The 19,180-nt window shown below is 36.5% G+C and overlaps 2 protein-coding genes across 2 annotated transcripts in view; both read left to right on the forward strand.

Annotated features, from left to right (window-relative positions):
• LOC109043382 (UNC93-like protein MFSD11) overlaps positions 1 to 5,628 on the forward strand; it is a 17,515-nt gene extending 11,887 nt beyond the window's left edge. Inside the window, exons 4-8 of the mRNA XM_072302779.1 lie at positions 837 to 1,096; positions 2,644 to 2,769; positions 3,406 to 3,571; positions 4,861 to 4,996; positions 5,366 to 5,628. Of these exons, the coding sequence (XP_072158880.1) occupies positions 837 to 1,096; positions 2,644 to 2,769; positions 3,406 to 3,571; positions 4,861 to 4,996; positions 5,366 to 5,518 (841 nt within the window). The 3' untranslated portion in view covers positions 5,519 to 5,628. The remainder of the gene's footprint in view (positions 1 to 836; positions 1,097 to 2,643; positions 2,770 to 3,405; positions 3,572 to 4,860; positions 4,997 to 5,365) is intronic.
• A 1,075-nt stretch (positions 5,629 to 6,703) lies between these two features.
• LOC109043621 (UNC93-like protein MFSD11) lies at positions 6,704 to 19,067 on the forward strand. Its single transcript, XM_019060906.2, has 8 exons — positions 6,704 to 8,738; positions 10,388 to 10,557; positions 11,674 to 11,850; positions 13,772 to 14,031; positions 15,072 to 15,197; positions 16,466 to 16,631; positions 17,822 to 17,957; positions 18,750 to 19,067. Exons 1-8 carry the CDS (start codon positions 8,652 to 8,654, stop codon positions 18,900 to 18,902), a joined length of 1,275 nt encoding a protein of 424 aa, XP_018916451.2. The 5' UTR covers positions 6,704 to 8,651; the 3' UTR covers positions 18,903 to 19,067.
• The last annotated feature ends 113 nt before the right edge of the window (positions 19,068 to 19,180 follow it).

The raw sequence follows: 19,180 nt of genomic DNA on the forward strand, positions 1-19,180 counted from the left end.
GCTCTTTAGACTAAAAAAGAAATTCACAAAAACTTTCAAACCGTTGTGTGACTCGTAGTTCTCTGTCAGAAAAATTAAGTGCGAGAGGGCAGCAGCAGACAACGCAGCAGCGTATTGTACAGTTGAGCTTATTCTGATTAAATTCATCCGTTTGGTTTTTGTTTTTGCTAAACTCACGCACACGCTGGAGGAACTCATATGATTTGCTCTGCCGTGCTGAGGAAGCACGCCGTATGAATATTTGAGAGTTGCCAAATTTCCCTTTATTTTCAGATATTTTCGATTAATTTGCCCACAAAATCGTTTGAAAATTTTGGAAAATAATAATCGCAACTTTCCCAGTAAATTCGGTTTTTATCGCAGGAAATTTGGCAACGTCTGAAGGCTCATCCAGCATTATTCCTTAGCACGGCAGTGCTGTCGTGTTACGAACATTTGTTCTGGAGGAGAACAAACGGTTTTGCAATCAATGTTGAAAGCTAAATCACCATACATTGATAGCTAAAGTGCGAAACCATGTATCTCCGTTTGCAACGTTGCAGACTTCCTGTCACACATTACTTTTTCTCAGGAAAACTACAGTCAACGTAATACCTTGAAAACTCCGATGATTTATGTTCTCTTCAAACAGAATATTCTATAAAAATGTTGAGCTATAAAGTTGGTTTTCTGCGCCCTCAGTGGAAATTTTGAAACACCGTAACGTAGATGCGTGGTGTTGCATTTTAGCCATCGATATCGATGTTTTCCTCATTTTCCACTTTGAAAAAAGTTACATTCCATATTCAATCAATTAAACCCATTACCGATGAATCAACTGTTCATATTTTTTACAGGCAGTTCCCGGGCAATCTGTTCACGTATTTTGCATTCAGGCACTCAACCGTGAAAGTAGATGAAGCTACACGGAGACTGGTCTTGTACGTTTTGACCGGTATGATGGCTACGGGGGCTTTCGCGTATCTGCTGCTCAGAGAAGTGCCCAAAAGTGAAAAGGAACCAGACGCCGATACGCCTTTGCAAGCGTTAAAGAAGACTTGGAGCATAGCTTTATCAAAGAAAACGGCTGTTCTTCTTTTGGCCTATGGATATTGTGGTACCGAGATAAGATCATATTTTTGATTAAATTTCGTCTTGTTTCGAGGCCTCGATGTACGATCAAATTCCCGCACCAATTGCTATCAAAGTGTCGGGAGTCATCAGTCTTAAAATTGTTACTTTGCCTAATTTTCAAATGAAAACCTGACAGAAATATTGCATGGGGCAAGAAATGATGAATGGTGGCACTCCATTCTGATCAAAATATGACGGCAAGTACAATTTTGATCAAAGAGAACTCTTGAATGGTGACCATCCGTCATTTTACTGGTCTACTTTGATCGGAATTGGTTAGGAATTTGATCGTGTATCGAGACCTTTATATGCAAGGGCCGGATTTTGTTTTTCTGTACTTAAATGGAGACTTCAGCAATTTAGTTACAGCTTCATCGCAGTGTTTCCAAATCTCATCTGCTATTTTAATTCTTTGAAAGGAAACCAAACTACATCTCCACGCAAAAATTGTTGCACTTTTTTTGCCCATATGGAGGTTACTTCCACAAAATTAATTTAGACGAAAATATTGATTGGTCAACCCTTCCACAATACTGAAGTAGGTGATGAGATTTTAAAACACCTCGATGTAGATGTGACTGCTTTGCTTAGCTCTGTTCAAATATGGTTAGAGCAAGTTGAAACTGCGCTCATGTCCATTCTACGGCTTCTGATCGGTCGGTGGTGAAGTTTCAGTCCATCAACAAATTTTAGTGCAAAAAAAACTAACAAAATTCAACACTGCGGTAGTTGAAATAAAGTTATCGATCAATTCTTTGACGATGTCACACCCGCATTTTTAACCGGCAAAAAAAAAAAAAAGAAGCAAATGTACAACAAAAATGTCAAGCAGATTGTTTCTTTTCGATTTTCATTTTTTTTTGCCGGTTGAAAATTCGGGTATGACACCGCAAAACATTGCATCGCAAAACAACAAAATCGAATCTCGAGTGCAAGGCTTGTTTTTCTCCAGTTAAACTAATGTAGTTCTACATGCAAGAAAGATATGACGCTGCTACGTTTACAATAAAAAATGTCTGTGAGCAGGAATACGATAATTTTTGTTTTTAGTTTTGTTTTTTTTTTCTTGGAACAATCATGATTAACTGTACGGGTGGTTGAACTAATTCACCGTAATAGTGCAAACTTCCTGTTTCGTTCACAATGAAATCATATCAATCGAGGATATAGTAGCTCACTCGTACATAATATACTGATCGATACGCGGATTGCATTTTGCAAAAAGGAACAAAGAGCATTCCAATGTTGTTAAGATTGTGCAAATTACATGCTTTGCTAAAAATTACTGAAATCATGCAAAAAAGGTAATTTTTGTGTTGAGTTCTAAGTTTATCGGGGTAAAGATAAAACTTGTTTAGATGATCAGATTATATTTGCTAGGTGGAAAAAGTTGTACAATTTTAACGACATAATGCTCCTGGTTCCTTTTTGCAAAATGCAATACACATGTGTGTGTTTGTGATTTTTCCACGTGCACTTTGGGTTAGGTTAGCTGTTTGATTTTCAGAGTTTGTAATTCTGAATTTCCAGGATTGCATTTGGCGTTCATCTTCGGTATCTACGGATCTAGCATTGGTTTTACTCTACAAATCGGAGAGGGTGTTAAAAGACTCGTGCCTTTGGCTGCAATTTTGATTGGATGCGGGGAAGTATCAGGTAGCTAATTTTTCTATGTAAAATTTTCTGATGTTTTTAAATGTTGAAAACTCCACTGTTTCATGACAAATAGTGAACAAAATTAAAATGCGTTCATTTTCATGTAATATATTGAAGAAAATTAAAAGACCTTCATTGTTATGTAATATATTGAAAATATTTATTAAAGCAAACACTAAATCGACGGTGAAAGTACCAAACCACGTATCTCGGTTTGCGACGTCGCAGACTTCCCGTCATACTTTATTTTCTAAATGAAAAACTACTTAACATCCAGTCTTGAAAATTTCTGTGATTTTTCCTCTTCGTGCGGAGAAAATTCCGTGAAAATTTCAAGGAATGATATTGATTTGGTCTACTTCAAAAAAATAAAATGTGAGCGTAGATTTTTAAACACCGCAAACGAGATACGTGGTTTGGTAGTTTCACCGTCGAATTGTAAGTAAAAGAATGAAGAAGATGAAAATGAACAAAAGGGTAAATAAAGATCGGTTATTCTATGCAAAACTATTTTTTTAAGTTTCAGAGGTATTTGAGACGATATATAAGTCACGAAAGTACAGAATTGTGTGATAATAATATCGCTTTTACTCTACATGATGTATGTGCTTTTACCTACTTATTTCTCTTTTTCAGGTGGGATACTGGGGCAAATTTTTGGAAACGTGAACGTTTATCGTATCAATTTATTTTTCGTTTTCGCTGTGATAATCAACTGCATCTTTTATCTAGTAGTATTTTTGAGCTTACCATCTGACGCAAATTTTGGAAATACGTTTCAGAAATCTATCATTGAACCACAGTAAGCATTTTTTTATTGTTGAATTCTTTGGTCGAATAGTTCAATACTTATTAATGAAGTGTCAGGATTTTAGTGACAATTTTCTGTTGCCTGCGTAAAGGAATAATAATGTTTTTTATATACATTCATATGCAAAACTGGCAAGACTTAGCGTGCTCTGAATGGCGATTTTCAAAAATATCTGTTTTTCTATCAATGTTGGTCCCAAAAATCAATATAATTAAAAAAAAAAATTTGTGATTTGATTCCATTTTACTTGTTTAGAGCTGTAAGTATGTCTCTGAATAGTGGACGGAAAACTCTGTTGGGCAGGTACTGTTACTTTAAACTGGTCTGTAAAATATATTCAATAAGATACGATGTAGTGAAATGCAACAAAATAGAGCACTTTTGGTCATTTGAGGCTGTGTCACCCCCGAAACAAAATGAATCATTGAGAACTTAAGGTTTTGTCTTCATTTTATCTTTGAGTACCTGATTCGTGTTTTATTTTTTACCTATGATGAATTTTTCTCAATTTATGGAATGTAATGTTTATTTTTTACATTAAATTCGGGAAGGAGTGAATATTAAAACTTTGAACTGTTTTTTTTTTTTTTTTTTTTTTTTTTTTTTTTTTTTTTTTTTTTAATTTGTAGCAAACAGACATTGAAACGTTTTGCACGAAATCGCATTAAGTCGCACATTCAAAAAAAGAGTAAGGATTAGTTATAAATTCAACTAATCACAAATTATCCATAGGCGGACCCAGGGGAGGGGCATGAGGGGTGTGCAACCCTCATTCGCCCAGAATAAGGAGGAAGAAAAAGAGAGGGGAGAAAGAAGAAAGGAACATAGGAAAAGAGAAGGAAAGACGCACCCATTTGGAAATCATTAATGACAAAATTTACTCAAACTGCATATTAGATGCTTCAAAAATTCCAAAATTTCATGAAGGATGCCCCCGGACCCCTTTTCCGCCCCCCCCCCCCTCCACGTTCACGGTCAGTGGATCCGCCTATCATTCTGTTAAACAATTTTTAGTCGAGGAAAAATATTTTGTACTAAGAAATATTCGTTGAACTATGTGCGTGATATTGAGTCTCGTGGAAGAATAACATTAAAAACCCATTTTTTGCGGTTCAAACTTGATGCGACAGAGGGGAGTTTCTATTTCGTCCAATTAGTTGACTTGTGAAAACCTTTTAATTTTTTTCCTCTTATAACAGCCAGTTAAAAATAGGGAAGAATCTATCGCCTAAAATAATTTTAGCCGTATTGATTTAACAATCAACCTTTAAATTTTTCAGGCCATGGGTCTTGTTATTGGCAAGTTATTTCTTCGGTGTAGGCGACAGTTTTCTAAACGTCCAGCTATACACATTGGTAGGATCACTTCATCCGAGAGATAGTGCTCCCGCATTTAGCGTCTTCAAAATCTTACGGGTAAGTATCCCAACTTGCATTATTTTTAAGAAACTAGAGGGCTCCGTGGCCCAACCCCTTCGTAGATTCTGTCAAATTATGATGAGAACATCACTTAATTTTTTTTTCTATAAATTATTGTTGTAATTTTCATTGATACTACTAAAGTTCCTTTAGGTGCTTATCCATTCAAATCGTTCATTAACAGTTCAGCTAAAAACTTACCTTCAGTAATGGCATAGTTTCCCAAATTTAGTGATGTAGGTGTTTTCGCTTGATTTAATTTGAGGAAGCATGCTGCAAATAATCATTAAAAATTTTCAAAAAAGCCCCGGAAAGTTAAGTTTACTCTGTTTGTAATTGTAGAAATTATTTTTTGCGTGATTTCAGACTGTATTCACTGCCTCCAGCTACTACTACAGCAGCTATCTACCATTGTCGACTCAGTTGTTGATTTTGGCGATTATAGGAATTTCGGGAATGATCACTTTCAATATTATAAACGTCACTCATGAGCGCAAGAAAGCAGCAGACAAATGTTAATATGTTTTTTCTTGGTCGTGTTTTTATTTATACGTAAGAACTTATACTAAAATTGATGTAATCTCGTTGTACTGTGTTTCCAGAAGAATATAATTTTTCCAGTTCCTTGATATTTGCAGTTTTTTTCTAAGATTTGTAATCTAGATTTGTTAAAAATCCCGAAGTTCAGTGGCTGTCAAAGTTGCATACTCAATAAATTGAAGGCGTTTTAGCGTGCATCGCATTCTCGGCGACGCGACGCGCGACGCGACGAAACTTCAACCTCAGCGCATTATTGTCGAAACACCGCACGTGGACTTGTAGCTCCCAGCTGTCGTGCTAAAGAAGAACGCCGTATGCGCTTCCAGGCGTTTCCATATCTCTTTCGATGAAAAACAAATTGACTGGGAAAATTTTGAATAATTGTCTTCAAATTTTCAGACAGTTTTGCTTGTAATTTAATTTAAAATATCTGAAAATTTTCTTGGAGAAGATACAAAACTTTCCTCAAAAATACATGTTTCATACAGTAAAATTTGGCAACTCTTGAATGTTCATACGGCGTTTCCCCTCACAGCACGGCAGTATATAATCAACTCTACCTCTATGATCGCTTTTAAATGATCGGGCGTGAATTTGCTGATTGCATTATGCATTTGTAAGGCCGCACAAGGTTAAACTAGAGCTCTGATGTTGCACGGTTACATGGCTGCACTGTGGCAAATTTTGGAATGCTTTCCGGTGCATACCCTATTCTGGAGTCTATATAGAGGAGGATTGATACGGACGAGGAGTGAAATTCGCCTCCGAAAAGTGAACGCACTGAAAAAAAATTCTCGGCGTTTTTACCAAGGTCCGTTGGTACCTTTACCATCTCACTTTTTTTAACAATTATTGGTAATTTTACCAAGACAGACTGGTAAGCTTACCTAAAAACCGGTATTTTTACTGTTTTTTTTCAGGTGAGAATACCACTTTTATTGGTAATAAATTCCCGGTAACTTTGTCATTTTATCTCGGTAATTCTACCACAGTCGATAAAAAATATTGGCATTTTTACCAAGGCTCAGTAAAATTACCGAGAGAGGCCAATAATTTTACCGACATTTCTCGGTAAAACTACCAATTCCATAAATGGTAATTTTACCAAGAAAAAACTGGGATCAAATAGAACCCTGAATTCTTGGTAATTTTACCCTTTTCTTAGTAAATTCACCGAGATTTTTTTTTCAGTGCGACAATCCACAAAAGAAGCACATCCCTTTCCGTGAAAGTGTAGGTCATGCTTTAGGCGCTATACAGAATCCGAAGTGAAATTTACACCATAAATCTTTCCAATATTTTCAACGGTGTGCTTGAACTTGAAAAAATTAAAAATTAATGAATTTCAAAAATTGCATGGCTCATCTTAAAGTAGTAGTGTCTCAATTCTTCTTGCATCGGAAGAATCCTCTTGAACTTTTTCATTGCCGGCGCCGACACTACCTCAAAAGCGAATTCTCCTACCGTAAAAATGTCAAGTATGTGAAGAGAATAGTGAAAAATGTAGATAGCAAACCACGTACCCTATTTCTCGTGCCTACTTGTAGAAATGCTTCCTAACAATTTTTTTTTTTTTTTTTTTTTTTTTTTTTTTTTTTTTTTTTTTTTTTTTGGAAATTCACTTTTTATGGTGGGTCCTCTGTAAAAAACTGTTCGAAGCTATACCGCTACCATTTACTATTGGTAAATGGTACTCACTCCTCAAGTACACTAAAATGAACACTGAAAGCCTCATCCACTTGGTCATATTATGGAGAAACGCGTTGTAGTTATCACCGCCCATGTAATATTGTTATCAATCATTAGATCGTTATCACCCTCCCTCGTTCTATTGTTCTCTCTATGGAGCTAGTATGTATGTAGATGTCATTCAAGTCTAAAGTCTAGAGAGGCTGCACACTCTGTTGACCAGAGTAATGATATATTATGCGAGGCCAAAGTCCGTCCTTACTGCCGTCCTTGAGGACTAGGTGTCCCTGGTGTCCCCGCACAACAAACGCTACAAGATTATTTGAATTTTCCAAGTTTAAAGAGCTCATTTTTCAGAATAGTTATATGAATATTATCCCCTAAGATTTTCTGATACTATGCATTAAAGTGTGACTATATTTCCTCGAAAAATGGAATAATAATGCCCACACGTTTTTTCCCCGAAAATGCGAATGCTTTCAAAAAAATGATAGCATTTTCTCTGAGAAAGGAGTTTTTTGAGGAAGTTAAAAGAGGATTTCAGATTGGCGGAAGAAAGACTCCCGAAGAAGATGTGTAATTGGGTTCCTCTTATGGAAGGAGACGAAGGGTTCGCCTAGTGAAAGGGTGGTGACAGGGGATTTTAGAAGAAATGAAGGAGTGCAAACTCCCTGAGTGGGATGATTGGGGACCTGGTCGGCTGGGTATAGCAGAGCGCTACGAATCACTGTGAAAGCGGCTTTATACAAGCAAAATAGGATTTCATCATGATCGGAAAGTATTAATCAAGCGATCAGCTTCACAAGTTGAGATTATAATCTAGTTGGTATTCTTTTGTACTAATGCAACGTTCAATCTCATCACTCGAAAATATTTGACATAACAGATTCTGCATTTGAGTTCGATGTTTCAAATTTTTGCTGTTTCCAATCAGGATAGAAGAACACATTTTATATGATTCAGGAGATCGTGATTGACCTTACCTATATTGAATAATATTCCCAAAAAATTGCATGCCAAAATTTTAGCCCGTTCTCTGTATCAAAGAGTAAATTTTTTTTATATATATTGAAATCGAGGAATGTGTTTTTATAAATTCACCGTCGAGGCATTCAATATCATTTAGCCATTATGCTTATACTCCCGGTCATATTCTCGGCTTATGTCCTCGGTTGAAGGCATAGGCCTGGGCTGTTGCACCGTAATTTTTTCACGAATAAGAATTATATTTATCGCCAGACTTCCACCAAAATCAAGTTATCAAGTTCAAAGTTCGACTGTATGATACCTACATGTGTTTCCCTTTCAATTCATCGATGAGTTTGCAAAGAGGAATGAACTTGCATAAGCTGTCAAATTCTATTTCTGCCCTAAAAATGTTCCTCTGATAGTTAGTTTTAATATAAATACCAGCAATTTTGCTATGGATAGCCGTACAATTAATATATGTGGTGTGGGAATTTGTCAATTACTTCTCTTCTCCGGCTATGTTGCTTTGTTGGATCTTCAGGTATTAATTTGCATTTACTATTTCATTGACTTTTCACTTTTCTCTTATCATCAAGGAGTTTGTAGTGAAAGCTGTCAGTATAAACCCTAAATGCGGCAATGTCCAATAAAAAAAAAACTGGGCTTATGTCATTTTCGGATTGAACTGCACGTAACAGAAGGTAGTTCAGAGCTTACATTTTCCGTAATTTTTAATCGTTTCCAACAGAATCAAAGTCCTCTAGTTGTATTTAGAATTTTCGTTATCGCTTTTAACCATCTATTGCATACATACACATATCGACGGTGAAACTACCAAACCACGTATCTCGGTTTGCGACGTCGCAGACTTCCTGTCATACTTTATTTTTTAAATGAAAAGCTACTTAACGTCCAGTCTTGAAAATTTCCGTGATTTTTCCTCTTCGTGCGGAGAAAATTCCGTGAAAATTTCAAGGAATGATGTTGATTTGGTCTACTTCATAAAAATAAAATGTGAGCGGAGATTTTTAAACGCCGCAAACGAGATACGTGGTTTGGTAGTTTCACCGTCGATATATTGTCCCTCCTCTAACGTAAGGGCGTATCTCGATTTCCACGTGAGCCCTGATTCACATATATACCCATGCTTTCTAGAGTTCATGCGGAAATTGAGATACGCCCTTACGTCAGAGGGGCGACGATATGTAATTTAACTGCTTATTTTCTTTTTTTAAAAATTCTGTGCGAGCGCAACAATGTTTCTGAATGCATCTATGCAAGCCCAAGGTTGAATTATATTGGATAAAAATGACGGAACACACTCCAACGTTGCTAAATTAGGTTAAAAACGTGTTTTTTTCGGCAACCCGGGCTGCGTAGGTCGGCTCTGGCGACGCATTTTCGGCGCAGGATTTGGGTTGGTAAGAGTGGTTGCATGGCAATGAAAAAAATATATGCATATGCAGCACACATCATACTTTTTTTAGGTGACAATTACAGGAAATATCAGATGTAAAATGGGTTTTTAATAAATTGATTTTAAACCGAATAACATATTATATGTGATCTCATGCAACTAACTCTGGCGGCGAAAATGACAAATTACATTGTATATGTCATTCCATTCAATCGATTGTGGCCAATAAAAATGAACATATGGCTAATATTCACCTACAATTTTATTTATTCTGGCAAAAACAGTGTTCTCCAAATATTTAATCCCTGGCAAGGCTGACGTTGCCTTTTTTTCAATGAAATGTACTTACGCATGTTTTTCATGTAACATCTATTTTTAGGGTTTTCACCAAAGTTGCATAGAATCACATATATGTAATTTCGCTTTTTCTTTTTTTTTCTTTTTTTTATCAAAGTTGCATGGAACTACAAATATGTAACTACCACTTTTGGGGGCCGTTTGGGGGGAAAAGAGCCTCCTCCCGCCCCCCAAAAAATTGGGACTCTATTTTTTTCATAGATCTTTCAAAAAAAAATTGTATTTCAAATCCGTGATCCAAAATTAATTCATGTAATAGAGGGTCAATATTTTTCTAATGTCTTCGTCACCTCGTATTCTTAACACAGTATTAAATGTCGTGAGATGACATGTGCAATGAAATAAAAAATTCAAGTAATTTTATAATAGCCTTTCCATCTAATTTAATTATCTTGCGTATTAATTTCCAATTGCAGAAAACCTTATTAGCGAGTGCGCACGATGACAACCCTAATTTCAACGTTGATGGATACACTCTTTCCGGAGTTATATACACATCTTTCTCGCTCAGTGTACTCCTCACTCCCTCAGTTATTTCATCCATTGGTCCCCGATTGACGATGTTTATTGGAGCTCTATGCTATTTGTAAGTGTATTTCAACCTTCGTCCTAGAATATATCAGAACCGCAATGAAAGTACGCTTTTTGCACACAGGAGATATGATCAATTATTAGACTTTGTAAGATAAAACCACACAAGAATCACGCTGAACACATCCAAAAAGTCCGGGATCCGCGTAATTCTGATCACAAGTTCTCAAATTTCCCGCATCCTGAAGTACTTAATGCTCCGTTGACGGAGACCAGGTTTGTCTAGAGAGTTCAGAAAAAACTGGAATCTGTTTTCAATATTTCATGCGTATGATTCCAATCGTTAAAAATAAGCATTTAATTTCGTCTTTTTCCGTTTAAAGAGAAACTGAATGCTTGTAGATGACAGAGGAGACCTCGAATAATAGAGATTGATAACAGTTTGTGATAATGTTAATGAAGTTTGAATCATAAACAAGAAATGCCGTTTTAAAAAAATACATATAAAATCGCGAAATTTTCAAAACTCATGAATTCCTTTACCTTATTTTAGACGAACATTGCATGCTTACTGTATACTTTGATAGACTTCTGTAGCTGCGAGTTGGGACTCAAAAATGACTATGTGAGTCGCAATTGGACACATTTATGCTAAAAGGAATACTACGTGCAAAAGGTTTTGCGTACAAAATAGTTCCTCTTAGCATAAATACGTCCAATTGCAACTCGCAGCTCGCTACAGCAGAGAGACAGTAGTCTATCAACGCATATGTCCATCTAAAATAAGGCTAAGGAATAAACGAGTCTGAATATTTCTGCGACTTTTTATTCAGATGAAATATTTCACCAGATTTTTTATTTTCGAAGGTTAGGTTTTTTTACGTCCATAATATGTGGGTATATGACTTGAAAGGCTATCCATTTATCGGTAGATCTAGTGTGTGACGGAACTATTTTTGGGGCAAAGTTTGAGCTTCGGAATGAGCAAGATAGTTCTTATAAAATCTGAGCAAGATAGTTCTTATAAAATCTTGGCAAAAACTAAGTCTTCCAACGATGCAGATCATCCATGCTGACTCGGAATGATGAAATTCAGATAAATCAACATATTTTTCCTTCTCTTTCATTGTATTTTATTTGAAAACGGTTGATTATAATTTTACTTTCATAGAGCCCCTCCTGTGGCAATGTTCCTAGAGAATAGTTGGCTTCTATACGCAGCCGTCTCACTTAATGGCATTGGTGGAGCTCTAACGTGGACTGCAAGTTCAAATTATTTGGTACTGAACTCTACCGAACAAACACTTGCACGAAACATGGCTTTGTTTTGGTTCTTTTTCGCATGCGGGTGAGTGATACCTTCTACTCTTGTCAAATTAAGAGGAATTGATTGGGTATTCAATTTTGAAGCACAATCATTGATGTGAACATATGAGCATTTCACAATATGTATATATGTGTTTTTACTAGATTGATAAACAAGTAAATTTATGAACAATTGATTCCCTGGTCTCTTTTTTTTGGAACGACAGTAGTAATAGGCTAGAAAATATGGCCTAGTTGCAGATCGTCGAAATTAATTGACTTAGTATCTAAATAGATCTTGCGTTTATACATTTCATTGGACCGTGTTTAGCCGAAAAGAACCAAGCCACATCTGCTATCCTCAAATTTAATGGAGAAGTTTAATTTTTTTCAAGAGAACGTTTATGCAGATTTTTGTTTAAAGTTTTAAGGAATTTGTTTCCTGCTATGCAAATAATTCGATGGAATTTGCAAAGAAAATCCGCACAATCGTTTTCACCAAAAAAATTAAAGTGCCCAGTTATTAGTGACAATATCTGTTGTGGAGTGGTTCCGTCCTGCTTAACACGGTCCAATTCCCCGAGAGAATTCAGTAATTTAATCCGCTACTGACCTTTTATCAGCAAGGCGCTTAAAATAATCAATTTTACTACAGTGCCTGGTCGCAGACTTAAAAAATTGGAAAATAGCTTAGTCGTATCAAAGAAATGAGTCACAATTACACATGCTAGTCGCTTTTAAAAATACTGTGTTATAGTGAATGTTCATCTAGGTTTGAAAAAAACTTGTGTGACTGTTGAATTTTTTTAAATAATATAGTATGTCACAAAAGTTGCATCGCCAATTCTTGTAACAGCGAATTAATAGAGGTAGCAAAATGCCTGCGGACTGTGCGAGCTTAAAGATTGTTGGTGAATATTTTTGAAGCGACCCCTCCGAGCAAATAACGTTAAAAATTTGCTGACCTACAGCGGTTTGGAGGCGACGGGCTCATGTACTTCCCAAAAAATGTTTGACCCTTTTTCAGACAAGAAAGGCAAAACTTTCTCCAGGCTAAAGAGGCCCGAGGAGTAGAAAGAGTACTTTTTCTACCCATGGAGAATTGGTAATATTACAGTATTCGCTGGAGCGTATTTAGTAAACTTTCAATTAGCAAGGAGCTCGATATCTTTAAACACCGCAGAGTTGCCAGTAGTCCTTGTAATATTCGCCCACGGCGGTCAAAGTTACCAAACTTCCAAACTTTCGGCCAATTATTTCTAAAGAATCGGCACTTAGTTAGGAAAAACGCAACGCTGCACATTTTGTTTGTGAACTTGTAAAAACTTGTAACTAGTATGCACATTTGGATTTTCAATTTTTTGTCATGTTACTTCTGCTGCCCCCCACAGAACGGTCAAAACTCCCCCTAGGACACATCGGACTAGTCGCTTAAAAGCCAGTGTGAATAGTTTTTTCGGCCGAATTCGTCGTTTCTCTCATGAAAAAACGTATTTAAATTTCGATGTTACCAAATTCCCTAGCACAAATTGTATTGTAACCAGAAGGATTTTGGGAATTTCAAATCGAAAACTTCATTAATTTTCCTCTACTACCTCATGCAAAAATCAGACAATTTTGGAACAAAAATTGCACACTATATTTTTATAAAATATTGAATTTTTTGAGTCAATTTTGCAACCTTGGAATCGAGTTACGTTTATTCGTCCAGCCCAGGAAACAAAGAACCTGTCGTGAGGTCACGTTAGAGACCTATTAACATTACCTCTCGGCAAGTACAACCAGCGTTTTGCTAATTTGGTTTGCTCAAACGAGGGTTGATGAAAATAATTTCTGGACACACTATGCTATGTATAATTTTGAAAAGGGGAAAAGTAGATCCCTGCAAGCTCTCATTAAAGATCTAAACAATGTAACTTTTCATAATAATCATTTTCATTCTAATCTAACTTTTTCATTGACAGATCTTTTCCGGGCAACCTGTTCACATACTTCGCATTCAAAAGTGTGACGGTAAAGATTGATGAATCCACAAGGCACCTTGTTTTATTAGTGATGACTGGATTAATGGCTGTAGGAGCTTTTTCGTACCTGTTTCTCAGAGATGTTCAAGAAAGTAGGAAAGAATCAAAGCCTGACACGCCTGTGCAAGCATTGAAAAAGACTTCAGACATAGCATTATCAAGGAATACAGCTGTGCTTCTTTTAGCTTTTGGATACTTAGGTATGGAAAAAAACCACTTTTTGATGAAAATCACTGTATTTCTTATGCATCTGTTACAAGCTTATTTTCTTATGTTGGGGTCATCTCTTAAGTATGTAACACTGTGGAATGATTTGCTGTCCTTTTCAGCGTTACTCAACGAAATCGAGTAATTTTTATCGACATTTAACCTACCATGGCGCCTTTTTGTAAGTAGGTATCACGCTTGGCTTTTTGGTCACCTTCTTGACCCTTTCCCTCCCTTGTACCTGTAAGGCACTCGTAAGACAACCTGTGTTCCAACTCCCCTCCCCCATTTTTATGAGAATTACGGAGAAAGCTTGAAATATTATCTTCATAAAAAAATCACTTTCATCTCTTTAAGGTTGGAGGCTTACGAAAGACTGGGCTTGACTCCCTTTTCTCTCCTTATAAGACCCAAAGACGCAAGCTTTGATCCCTTCCCCCTTTATATAGCCTATGACATACTGAAACGCCGCCAAGATGGGACATTGCTGTTAAATGAAGAGATATCCACAATAAACCCTTGATCAGTCTCTTTGTACGTGTTGAGGGATACGGAAAGGAGCATAGGTACGTTACGAAATCGTTACGATAGGGGGGAGGGTTCGAAAATGCCAAAAATATGCGTCAAGTACGTTAGGGATGGTCCCTAAGGCATGATATGAATACGGAGACCAAGATAACTCCTCCTCTTGAACATTAATTCTTTCTTGTTTCTTCTGAAAAGCTTCCAAAATTTCCTGCGCTTCCCCTATCGCAGGTCTTTTCAGACCGACAGCAAAAGCCTAGCGTGTTATGCGATGTATCGATTGAAATGCCATTCAAACCTAAGAAAAAAGATCGATTATTAGGGTGTTCGTAACGAAAACCATAATAATCGATTCTTTACCATAACTTCAAATGGATACCGGACGATTTCAACAGATGCTTCAGTATCGATAGTCGATTATCACGCTTCGCCACTGACCAACAGGACCCCACAGACCACAGTTTGAAAGCTATTGAAATTTTCATCTTCTCTGTTTTCAATTTGTCAGGATTAAATTTGTCTTTCATCTCCGGCATCTATGGATCTTCCATTGGTTTCACATTGCAGATTGGAGAGGGTGTTAAGAGACTCGTTCCTCTGTCTGCGGTTTTGGCCGGCTGCGGAGAGGTTTCAGGTATTTGTTCAATATTAATCTAATATTTTTGAACTTTTAAACTTTCGGTTTTATGCCACGGAGTGAGCAAATTTTTTAAATCAAACTGTATATTATTTTTATGTACGTTCTATTGAATAGGTACTTGGAATTTTTATTACATCAAAGAGCAATCGAACAAACGTGCGTGTGCGAGAAAAGGTTATACAATACAGTAGAAGAAAGCAAATACAATTAAAGTTGCACTTGCAATCTGGGAATAAGCGTTTAAATGAAATTTATCAATTCAGACAGACTTTGGAAGCTGGATTTGTATGTATTTGTTATCAAATATTACTGTAAATGATTTTTCTCTCCTGTCTTGGTTTTTACTTTCACTTCAAAAAGTAAAAGATAAAAAATGAAGGCTTCCAGCAGACCATGTCTGTGCGCGTAGCTCCGAGGCATTACAAAATTCATATTTTTGGAAAAGTAACCTCAATCCAAGGAGATATAACGTCGCTCCCCTAGCGTAACGGTGCATATTGGATCGAGTCAATAGAAGAAGTCGGACAAAATCAGGAAACCTTGAAAGCTAATATTTACAAGCGTTCTATCGGGGTTTTCGTAGAATTTACTTTCAGAAACACCCCTTCACACAGAAGTTGTGACGAAATAAAAAATAAAAAAATTTGAAATTCTACCAAAAAAATTCATATCCGACCTCTTCTATTAGCTCGTCCCACTTTGCGGCGTACTCGATTTCCGGATGAGCCCCAGGAAGCATGAATTCATATGTAAAACAGGGCTCACGAGGAAATTGAGATACGCCTTTACGTCAGAGGAGCGACGATAATTGGATATATTTACGCTAAAAGGAACTATGTGCATAGGGGCTCCTTGCAACATAGTTCCTTTTAGCATAAACACGTCCAATTCTCAATGAAAAGATTTCTATGGAGTTCAACTGAGAGATCAAATTTTAAGATTTCTGCGAAAAACCCTTCTCGGTGTCCTAAAGAATGATATAATTTTTTATTGTTTTTTATGTTAAAAAAGATTTTATTTTTCATGAAATTTTGCCATGCTGGCTCTGTTGTAAATAACCGAATAACTCTGAGATTTTATTTATCAAGGCCCCTCTTCTCTTCTCTTGGACAACCACATTTAGACTAATTTTTGTATGAATGATGCATTATGTTTCTCACATAAGTAATTAAAATTGTTCAGGGTTAAATTAAAGTCATTAGGATAATGCAGATGTTAAACATTTATTGTCTAATTAAAATTATCCATTGTCTCTTTTTCAGGAGGGATACTGGGAAAAATTTTTGGGAAAGTAAATATATTTCGGATCAACATATTTTTTGTTGCTGCTGTGATTATCAACTGTGTCTGTTATTTGATGATATTTTTAAGTTTACCTGCGGATGCAAACTTTGGTAACACATATGAAAAAGCTTTTATTGAACCACGGTGAGTATTTTGAAAGGTTTTTTCTCATTAAAATGGTGCGCATTTTTTCTTTTCCCCCCTCTAGAATGAAATCCCTCTTTTTTTTCAAACGAATTAATCTCCAAATTTAATGTATTCTTTCCTTGTCCAAACTTTTAATTTTGCACTGCCTTAAAGTGACCCCTACTTTTTAAATTTTTAAATTCTAAACTATAATTGATCTCTCCTCTAAGGTGTTAATTGCTAAGTTGTTAAAAGCACCAGATAAACGTAATGTATCTATCAACCTATCCATCGCCGGATTTACCTACTTGCCGCCCATGGGCCCGCCTGTATTTTGGCGCCCTCTTCTCATTCATTTTGAAACATCAATAAAAACCATCAAGTTATCGTGCCGGAGGGAGAAGGGTGCATATGTATGACGCGTTCACTCGTGTTGGACACATTTTTTGCGTAAGCCCTGTCAACACTACTAGCAAAAGTTCAGTTCCGTAAATCTATCTCTGTGTGGACAAGGCCTTTCATTTGTAAGAAATGAACTAAAAAATTAAGAAAGAAGAAGCATATAGGTGGTTTAATAATTTTAACTTCCACCGCCGCACCGCGCTGACCACATTGTGTTTGGCGCAATGTGTGAAGTATTCATGTAGTCTTGTAGGCAGTGTGTGTTTCACGCCGCGCCGACCGCTGTTGCATCGCATCGCACTGTCTTTGGAGCAATGCGTGAAGTATTCATGCAGTCGTGTAGGCGCTAATATGTGTTCATGCCGATCGCCGCGCCGAGGGCTTCTCTTTTTCATCTCAAGTCCTCGTCATCATTTTATCTCTGCGCCGCGCCGCTCCAGGCCAAGTTACGTGTTTGGTTTCTCTCTTAACTCAACTAATTAAAGGTGCGCAGTCTTTTGTATCATCGAAATACGACAAAATTAAAAATTAATGAACTCTCAGGAAATGAGAGATTTTGTCACCTTTTCTTGTTTGTAATTTTATTCTGAATCCGATTTTTTTGTACCTGCATTTAAAAAAATTGCAAATTTTGCCGCCCCCTAAATCCCTAATTTTGCCGCCATGAGCCGCGGTCCATGTGACCACCCCCTTAATCCGGCCCTGAGCCTATCTACCATTTCTTATTTTTATATAAGAAATTGAATTCTGAAGTCTGTGCGAAGCAAACGACTCACGTACAAACGATAAATCTTTCAAATTTTCAGACCCTGGCTCTTGTTACTGGTGGCTTACTTCCTTGGAGTAGGTGACAGTTTGCTTAACATTCAGATGTACACTTTAGTAGGGTCTCTATATCCTAATGATAGTGCTCCTGCCTTCGGTGTCTTCAAGATTTTACGAGTAAGTCCCAGAGTCAAATTCTTCTCAAAAAGATCAATTTTAAGGTACCTACCATCTCGGTTATTTTTTCGGAAAAATATTTTGCCCCTGCAAATTATTCATGTGGCCGAGGAAATGATATATTTTAAGAGTTGTGTATTTTCATCCTCTCGTATAGTACATTTGACATTCAAGTCATCGATCAACTCAATTTTATGATTTTTGAAATTTTGGGATCGTGTACATAGAAGGGTACGTAATAGTAGGGAAAAAATGTTTGACTTTTACTAATAGAATAAGGCAATGATCGTCGGATGGAGCTGTTTGCATCACTGCTCGATATATTTGAAATTTGCCTCTAGAAAACTTCCAAGTACATAAAGAACATAGAAATTTTCGTTCATGTTTATTTTTTTTACAGAAAATTGGACTTAGTTCTATACATACGATTATTAAGTACAATTCTTCGTATTCTATTGAAAAATCCGACTAGCTTTGGGGTAGTATGCAGCTCATTTTTTTTTGGTCGAAGTATAATGTAATATGAAAAAAAGCAATGTGAAATGTAGTCGGATTCCTTTTGATAAAACCATCCAAGAAAAAATGCTGAGAAAGATAACACTAGAATATTGGCCCAAATATTTTAGTAACGGAATGGTAGATTGGTGCTATACGCGCCTAATCCAAAACGGTCATCAAAGCCAAAGATATCAAAAGTCAGAATCAGAGTAAAAGCTGAAAATTCGACCAGACAAACCCTTGAAATATTTTCATTTCGGTTTAATTACAAAACAATATTTTTTACAATTTCAGAGTGTCTTCACCGCCGCTAGTTTCTACTATAGCCGCTACTTACCCCTGCCAACTCAACTGCTGATTTTGACGATTTTTGGAGCCCTGGGTATGATTACATTCAATGTAATGAACGTAACCTATGAACGGAGAAAAGTAGCGGACAAATGTTGATGATTTGAATTTCTGTCAAGCCCATTGTAAATTTTAAGCCAATTTAAAGTTTAAGTCATCTAAGTTATGAACATGCATGGAGCAAATGTTATCATTCAGTTCATCAATTAAATTTTCATTCGCAATCGTATCTTAAATTAATAAAGAAAAAAATCTGCCCTTTCACGAGAACATTTTTATTTATTTATTAATTTTATTTTAATTTATATTTAGACATGTGTACAAGCGAAACCCATAAGTGGGACTACGACACAAGTCAAGAGGAGCCCCCCCCCCCC

This window comes from Bemisia tabaci, chromosome 7, assembly GCF_918797505.1.
Source record: "Bemisia tabaci chromosome 7, PGI_BMITA_v3".
NCBI lineage: Eukaryota > Metazoa > Arthropoda > Insecta > Hemiptera > Aleyrodidae > Bemisia > Bemisia tabaci.

Coding starts and splice junctions, on each gene's coding strand:
- LOC109043621 (XM_019060906.2), top strand. CDS start 8,652: ATGGATAGCCGTACAATTAATATATGTGGTGTGGGAATTTGTCAATTA. Junction 10,558..11,673: donor ATTGGAGCTCTATGCTATTT/GTAAGTGTATTT, acceptor TTACTTTCATAG/AGCCCCTCCTGTGGCAATGT. Junction 17,958..18,749: donor GTGTCTTCAAGATTTTACGA/GTAAGTCCCAGA, acceptor TTACAATTTCAG/AGTGTCTTCACCGCCGCTAG.